The 9,253-nt window shown below is 32.8% G+C and overlaps 1 protein-coding gene across 2 annotated transcripts; it reads left to right on the forward strand.

Annotated features, from left to right (window-relative positions):
* Window positions 1-1,159: 1,159 nt before the first annotated feature.
* On the forward strand, window positions 1,160-8,848 carry LOC134726850 (collagen alpha-1(VIII) chain-like). 2 transcript variants are annotated; one of them, XM_063591252.1, is made up of 3 exons: window positions 1,160-1,295; window positions 5,538-5,714; window positions 8,412-8,848. In XM_063591252.1, the coding sequence occupies exons 2-3, from the start codon at window positions 5,582-5,584 to the stop codon at window positions 8,810-8,812; spliced, it is 534 nt and encodes a 177-aa protein (XP_063447322.1). In that variant the 5' UTR covers window positions 1,160-1,295; window positions 5,538-5,581; the 3' UTR covers window positions 8,813-8,848. The 2 variants fall into 2 exon arrangements, with proteins under 2 accessions (XP_063447322.1, XP_063447323.1); XM_063591253.1 differs by having other exon boundaries at window positions 8,415-8,848.
* Window positions 8,849-9,253: the final 405 nt, after the last annotated feature.

The raw sequence follows: 9,253 nt of genomic DNA on the forward strand, positions 1-9,253 counted from the left end.
CTTTTTAAAATGGCTGGATCCGCCCATGCTGCTTTCATAACACTTATTTTTAGCATACTGAATATTATGATGTTCTTACTATTAGTTCAGGTCCTGATAAAAACAAATACACATTCAGTACACAGAGAAGTGTTTCAATGAAAGTTTTTCTGTTTTTCTAGGCAGAAATGGTTCTGGAATCACATTATACAGGTTAAGAGCTCAAATGATTTTCTTACTGGACAGTAGTCACTTCATTGGATATTTCACTGTGCCATGTCGTGAAATTAATGCAGGTTAAATTCTAATTCGTAAACTCAAACGAATATAAAATATTTATCAAATAACCACAAACTCTCACATGGGAGACGCCACTTGCAGAGACAAGTGCACATTTTATTATTCGTATATGTATAATGAAATCAATGTTTTTGTGTAAATACACCGAACATTCTCAAATGGTACTGGTTACCGCATACTAAAGGTCAACAAATCTGAAAAGAAATAATATAAAATTATTATATTATTTATTTGGAAAAGTGCTACTGGTCACTTTAACTGCAATGGCTCGAATGACTTTAAACTACCTGAATTCACTCGTGCATGAAACTTTAAACCCCATTCAAACCGACCTTACTATAAATAACTACACACGTGTTAACTATAAACAACAACAACATTCTTAATGTTCGACTTTTGTACAACTTTGATAAATACATTTCAATTCATAACATTGGACAAAACCGGTTCAACTACTTTTGCAAGGGGAAAAAGAAAGTCGAATCGTGAAGCCAATAAACAATATTTTTTTAATCTGAGCTTGCATATTGAAGATTACGTTATATATTTTACATTAAATATATTTGCAGAATAAAAACTTTGGTAATGACAGTCCCAGACAATATATTAGTTGACTGTTTCCCCACTAATTCCACGCGGTTTAAGTAGTAGTTTACTTGTAGTAGCCCACAATGCATTGTATTTCATTGAGTCGATTGGTCAGTTATTCAAGGCCACTGGCCTTGTGTTTTGGAAATTACTATGCAAATATATCCTGACGTCAGAAAATCTAGAAGTCTCGACCTGTTACAATTTGAGCCTCGATTCTTTTGCTGTATTTCAACTGGGTTTCCATGGGTTATCGGAATCCATTTTTCTATTTTTAGATATTATAGTATAGTTATACGACTAGGTTGTCCGTTCACTTTTCGCGGGCTCGTTTTTCTCGTGCTAGAGACTCATTTGTCCATCCAGGCATGGATATTTAAACCTCGTCTGGACTGTTTTTTTTTCAGATTGGGATAACTTTCGTCCTGGTAAGTTGTATTTTAAATTTATTTTATTCGTTTTCAATGATTTACTTGAATATTTATTTCTCTACATTTGATTATTTTTTTCTAATTTTAGAGTCAAACATTTCTTAATTCATAAATTTACGTTTCCGTTAAAAAAAAATAAGAGAAATTGTACACTAACTAGATATTTTATGATTTTGAGTTTATGGGGTATATTTGGGTATCGATAGTGAATAATGATAAATCCGAGAGATATTTTAGAGTATCGGTCGTTAATCTTCTGAATTGTTCGAGCCATACTTTGAAATTGAATTCTGTATAATCCCATGTTTTTTAAGGTCTTAAACTGGTAATGCTATTGGAAAATGTATCAGACGTAATTAAACGGAAAAAATAAATTAAGGCGTGTTTTATTTTCTTTTACCATTTACATGGTTGAAGTTTGGTTATTGGTTCAATGTTTTTGTTATTTTTTGTTCTTAATCAATTTGTTATTTGGTTAATGAAACCTTCCAAGGACGGTTTAGAGATTTTCAAAATGATGGCCTGCTGCCTACTGGTGATTTTTTTTTTATCTCTGTGTTTAATAGTCTTTTTCATTAAAAGTAAGAGCTCTAACATACAGAATGGAGAAAAAAAACTCCTGACTCTCATATTTGAAATTTAAACTTTAGCTTATATGTTCATATCTATATCTGGTATGGCCGGTTTATTTAGTTTGTGAAATATAAGTTAAATAAGAATGCCTCAACATGCTCAAAGAGAAAAGACTTTCGTGTTATATGACCTGCAGTTTTAACCATTATTTCTGAATCCTTGACTCTTCAGACCCTTTTTTAACCGGTCTCATCATGACTACATGCAATAAGTCACCTATACCTGACTATGTACAATATTTATATAAGAAGATGTGGTATGAGTGCCAATGAGACAACTCTCCATCCAAGTTACAATTTATAAAGGTAAACTATGATAGATCAAAGTATGGTCTTTAACACGGAGTCTTGGCTCACATCGAACAGCAATCTATAAAGAACCCCAAAAAATTCTAGTGTAAAACCGTTCAAACGGGAAAACCAACGATCTAATCTATTTAAAAACAAGACACAAGAAACACTTATGAACGACATCAACAAATGACAACTACTGGAGATCAGATTCCTGACATATGTCTTACTTAGGAAAGGTGCTTACAATTATACACTTACCGATTGCCTTATTTTTTTAATTATGAAAAACAAATCACATTAACTGATCACAAATTCATAAAAGAAAACTAAAAAATTGTAATGCCCAATACTCTAATGACAAACTTGGACACAGCATGTACGCAATATAAAAAAGATGTGGTATGATTGCCAATGAGACAACTATCCACAAAAGACCAAAATGACACAAACATTCACAACTATAGGTCACCGCACGGCCTTCAACAATGAGCAAAGCCCATACCGCATAGTCGGCTATAAAAGGCCCCGATAAGACTATGTAAAACAATTCAAACGAGAAAACTAACGGCCTCATTTATGTAAACAATGTACGAAAAACAAATATGTAACACATAAACAAACGACAACCACTGAATTACAGGCTCCTGACTTGGGACAGGCAAATACATAAATTATGTGGTGGGGTTAAACATGTTAGCGGGATCCCAACCCTCTCCCTCTATAAAACCAAAGACTTTCGGAACAAGAAAATTGCACCTTTAACTTTTTTGCTATAATTCTCAATTAAGATCTATTTTCTCATTTACATACAGTATAATACAATTGAATTTAATCTAGGAATTGATTGTTGTCTTTGACTCGTTAGACCCCTTTTCAACGTGAAAAAGTTGATATTTGCAGTCTTTGTTAATTAAGTCCTACCATTTGTTTTGTTTTATTCACACATTGTGGTCAATAATATGAAATTGTATGCGACTGTCAAATAAGTGAGAGGTTAGCTAGCTATAAAAACAGGTTTAATCCACCATTTTCTCCATAAGAAAATACCTGTACATAGGTGGATCCATAGGGGTCTGGGGGGAAAATGGTTGATTATATAGCTATAGGGAATCACTGAAGCATGACTGGAGCCCCTCTTTAGGTCGGTCAACGGGCACTCTTATGAAAACTTCTGGATGATCCGCTACTGCTGTACCAAGCCAGGAATATGCCAGTTGTTTTCCATTCGTTCGAAAGATTTTAATGATTGTCATTTGAAAATATATTAACGACATTAATCACAATTTTTGAATAATAACAGCATTGATATTTTGCATATATATGGTTTACATGTCATGCAGATCAAAATCTCAATTTTTGACTTTAATATTTTTAAAGTGCCAGTCTTTATAAGAATGGGGCAATTTTGAAAAAAATCAAAACATGGCTGTAAAAAACCCCCCTACCTGGCCATCCTATATATTTTGAAGTAATTCTAATCCTGAGTTAGAAATGGTAGGTCTTAAGTGTCTGCATGTCTGGTAACTTAGAAATAGTGAGACAAACTTTGGTTGGACTGATAGCAAATTACAGAGTTAAATCCCCTTAATTGTTAATTTCTAGTACAGTGTAACCAAATTTTATCTCCAATTGCCAGAACAGGACAATGAAACGAATGGTATAATTTTGCATCATTATACATTTTAAACAAATCAATGTCAACCTGAGTGGGTTTTTGTTTGTCATGTTTTCACCACGGTCTGATTCTTAGGCACTTAAATAAATGAATTCCATTCAACTTGTGTTAAACAGACAAGTAATTGCACATTATAAGTAGACAAATTACAACAAAATAGACTTTTAAGAATAAAGATAAAAAAAACTTATAAAAAGTCGGAAATTTGGAGAAAAAAAGTTAAATGGCAAAACATATAGTGTTGCTGCAACAAGAGATACGTAATTTTGTAACATAATAATTAAGGTCTGGAGCTGTGGTGACAGTAACGGCTAGTAGTCCTTTGTTAATTTATGCATCATTGTCACTTTTCTTAAGATTTTGTTGTTGCCTGTTCTGACATCGTATTCTGACTTTTAAACTTAGTTTTACTGTGCGTCTTGAGCAGATCTAAAAAAATGTTTAACCCCGTCGCATTTGTGCTCCTGTCCGAACTCGCCTCTGGTCTTTGTTAAGTCTTCAGTTGTATGTTTTGGATTTTAGTTCTTTTATATGTTTTGGAGCTGAGTATGACGTCCATTTTCACTGAACTAGTAGACATTTTTATTTAGGAGCCAGCTGAGAACCGCCTCCGGGTGCGAGATTTTATCGCTGCGGTGAAGAATAATTGTTGGCCTTTAGCTGTTTTCTGCTCTTTGGACGGGTTGTTGTCGCTTTGACCTATTCCCCATTTCCATTCCCAATTTTATTGGTTTTAAAAAGTTAAGAGGAATACAGTCCGTTTGTCCTACATTCTATAAATAACAGACATGGATAAATAATCAGACTAAAAATATATTGGACAATACCGGATTTTCAAACTTATTGTATGTGCAAAAAACAGACCTCACCAAATAGTTACCAAAACATTTCAAACTAAGATTAATTGACCAGTTTTTGATTTCCCGGCTCTACAAGATGAAAGAAGAAGATTTACGCCAAATGAACCAATACCCAGAGACAACATTATCAAATTTAACACACTGTTTAATCCAAAACAACCAAAGACACTAAGAAACCTTTGCAATTGTATACGATGTATTTTGATAGTAAGCTCAGTGACACTCCTTCTAAACAACCATAATTTATTGATCATACTTATACACATACAGTTTTTCTTTATACAATTTTAGCTTTCACATTTGACTGTATAAGTATATATATATATTCTTTTTCATGCTATCTCATCCGAAATTTTATGCATGTTTAACGCATGCGAACCAAGATGGCCGACATTGGTAAAAATAGTACATAGAGTAAAATGCAATTTTTGGCTATGTCTCAGAAACCAAGCATTTAGAGCAAATCTGACTGCACAATTTTTTTCTGTTGGGCCAAGGTCTATTTGCCTTGAAATTTTCAAAGTATCTTAAAAACTGAGCCAAGTTCTTTATGCATAGAGATAATTGTAAGCAGCATGAATGTTCAGTAAAGTAAGATGTACAAACACATCACCATAACAAAAACACAATTTTGTCATGAATCCATCTGTCATTCGTTTATCATGATATGCACATAAACACAGGTGAGCGACACAGGCTCTTTAGAGCCTCTAGTTTTTTCGTGTCGTGAGTGTTAACAGATATATCTACAGGAAAATTGTTTGTTTCTCTTTTGTAGAACTCATACGCTGAAAGAAGAACGTCATTACATTGGTAGTTAGGATGATTACGTGTCCAACGATCGTCATTTTCATAGCCATGTATTTGCCCTTCATAGCGTGCAGTTCACAGTCATGTGTTAGGGACATAATACATGATTTTGAACAAATGAAAGTGGACGTGGCAAGGTCTAAAGGTATATATGGAATACTTTGTTTAAAGATAAATCTTTAACTGTCAATTTTGTAATTGTCAGTGGCATGTGAGCAATAGGAAAAAGTGAGATTTTTTTATTATGGTTTTTATCATTGTTACTTTGTCGAAAGACGTTTTACGTTTAAGGATTATGTACCCTTATGTTGATCCAATGCTAAACATGTGGACATATTATAGAAAATCCATTCTTTCCCCTTGATGTCGAAATTCGGGGGCTGATATAGTATTATTTCATGCAGTGCTAGCATTGATTCCCTTAAAACACATATATAAATTTAGTTATTGGTAAATACAAATATAAATATGGATCAAATCAAGTGCACCTTCTAAGTTGCACTTGCCTTTAGTGACTTAGCTTGGATTTTTTCGAATTAAAAGTTTGTTTAAGAACACTTTGTAAACAATAAAACGCTGGCACATCATAGAAAAGCAAGTAAATGATCTATGTTTAAAATTTAAGAACAGTAAAATCTCCATTTTAAGACTTGATTTTTAATAAAAAATATTGGGTTTATTTGACACAAAGTCCCCTTTTTCTAGTAAATTCAATGAAACAGTAACATTCAAAATTAAAATTCTAAATATTTTATTGGACAAAGCACATATGAAACAATGCGTATTCCAAGATACAAACACATTAAAACATGACAATTTATGCAAATACATGTACAACATAAAGAAAACATTTCAAGTACTAATTATATATATAATATCACAGTATTACACTTATGGTAGACCAACTGACATTAGATTTTTATTACGAACTTCAAAAGCTTGACTTAAATAATTACATATTTGTCTAGTGTCAACCAAATTTACTGGGTTAAGTAAATAAATCGTTGATATAATATCATCATCATTATTAAGGTTTTCGAAAATATCAAACTTCTCTCACAGGTCTTTATATAGAGGACAATATAAAAGAGAATGAACTTCATCTTCCACTTTATCTTTACAAAGTTTGCAGTATCCTTCACTTGCCAAAATTTTTGGTTTGCTATACCTCCCAGTTTCAATTGCAATTGAAGGTGCACTTATTCTAATTTTTGTGAGCATTGATCTATCATATTTCTTAATATCAAATCTTAAGTAAGCTTTTAAGTCAAATGATGAGCCCATTTTACAATAAAATCTTAGTTTACCTGTGTTATTAGATTTAATATTCTAAAGTTGACCCAAAATCTTGCATTAATAAAAGTTTTTCAGTGAGTCCTCAAACATATTATGTGATATTTGAAGTGAATCAAAGTTGATTAACTTTTTTAGTTTATGTAATGATTGTACCCAGCAAGAGCTCTGTTGTGTATACAATTTGTTATCTTCAATGAATGCAGATTTTAATAAATCAAATTTTGGGTTGTTTTTTCAACTTCAATGTCAGTTAATCTAGCATAGTATTTAAACATTAGTTTATATGATATAAATCACACTGGATATAGCTCAAGTTCTGTACGTATAGCTAAATTGTAAGCCTTACACCAAGAACATTTTTCATAATCATATTCTAAACCTTTTCAAATGGCAGTGTATCAGCAGTGTCAAGATTGATATTAAAATCTGAGATCTAAATTTCAGATCCATAAGTCATAATAGGTGAAATTAATGAGTTGAAATATCTTACCCATTTTTCCACTGCAATACAATTAGAATATGGTAATTTTGATTTCAAGGCGAAATATGCCTTACGTGCTTTATCAATAAGATTTCCAGCTGCTATATTAAGTGTACCTCTATTGTTGAAGACTATACCTAAGTATTCATATTCTGTAGCAGATTCTAATGGTTGGGGACCAAAATAAAAATAATGTTTATCTAATAAAGATCTATGTTTACTATTTGATAAAATCATAGGTTGGGTTTTCTTGGTGTTCACATTTAGGCCCCAATCAATACAAAAGGATTGTAAGGCATCCACACAGTGTTGCAAGCCATTAGGTGTTTCTGAAATTTAGATTAAATCATCTGCATAAAGAAGATGACTAAGGTTATTCTGATTTAAATTAACTGGGTCAAATAATAATGCTTTGCGCGAATTTTTCCCGTCGTATATATGTACAAAATAGTCTCCATTAATCGTTATATTTGTTATTTTTATACTATTGCAGTTTGAAAAACTCGTATTTGACTGGCTACAGAAGAGGTCATAAATCTAGGCTAAGGGTTCGTGCCACCATTAATTTATCTGAATATTGCGCTCGTTTGGAAGACGAATATAACGAGAGTTTTTTATACGTTTTTTATACTGTTCAAGTCCTATGAAACTTCCTATATCCTAACTTTGATTAGACACTCTGTAATGTTTTCTGACCCCTTACACCTTCCTCAGTACTTGCCACTTCCAAAACGGGATTCATCTAAGACAATTCACTTTATAAGAGGTCGATCGTTTGGTTTTCCTGGACATTCAATTTGGACAGTTTTGAAATAGATATGCTTACCTGTTTAGAACTATGGTGATATAAGAAAATGTAAATATTATGCCTTACAAAATACAGAAACAATACATTATTTAGTGTTGAAATTAAATAAGAAAGCCTACAGGAGCAGAATTCCGTTGACAAAAAAGTTTGCTCCTTTAGGAACGTAACTGGTCGTTCTCCTTAAACTGATTTAATTAGATATTCTAGTTCTTAGTTTAATTGTTATAACTGATTAAACTTTTTTTTTATTTATACAGCAGCAGTCAAGACCGCATTTTTTGCTGCACTTTCTCCGCATTTTACATTAACTGGAATAAATGCGGTTTTGAAATTCGATGATGTGAAAGTGAACAGAGGTGAAGCATATGATCCATCAACTGGCGTGTTTACAGCAAGGGTTCCAGGACTATACCATTTATCATGTATGATTTTGGCAAATCATGGTGCCGTAGTACATTACCAACTGAACAAGAATGATCAGCCATACATTCTAGGTTACTCACATAAAGGACTAGCTGCAGACTCGAGTACAATTAGTGCTGTGATGGAGCTAGCAGCTGGAGATCGAGTATTTATCAAACATAGACATACTGGAGCTTCAGAAGTTGTTTTTGGGGCAGCTCACACGTCCTTTTCTGGATATTTCATAGCACCTTGATTTTTTCTTGTTTTTTCATGCTGTTTTACTTGACTAATAAAGGTAATTCAATACAAAACCTATTTACAATGTATATAACGTGGTACACCATGATGACGTCTGGTTAACTATTTCAATATGATAGCAGACACGTCTTTGGCAAAATTTCAACACTTATAAAATCAAATAGCGAGTGATGAGACACCCTAATTGAAAAAATACTTGAAAAAGAAACTATTACAAGTACTTGCACGGAAGCAGGTTACTGGAGACGTTATTTGTACATTTGTATGGAGAGTTGTCTCATTGGCACTCGCACCACATCCTCCTATATCTATAGATCTATATATAAGATGACGTATGAGTGCCAAGACAACTCTTTATCCAAGTCACAATTTTTAAAAGTAAACCATTATAGGTGGTCAAATAACGGTCTTCAACACGGAGCCTTGGCTTACACAA

Source organism: Mytilus trossulus, chromosome 7, assembly GCF_036588685.1.
Source record: "Mytilus trossulus isolate FHL-02 chromosome 7, PNRI_Mtr1.1.1.hap1, whole genome shotgun sequence".
Lineage (NCBI taxonomy): Eukaryota > Metazoa > Mollusca > Bivalvia > Mytilida > Mytilidae > Mytilus > Mytilus trossulus.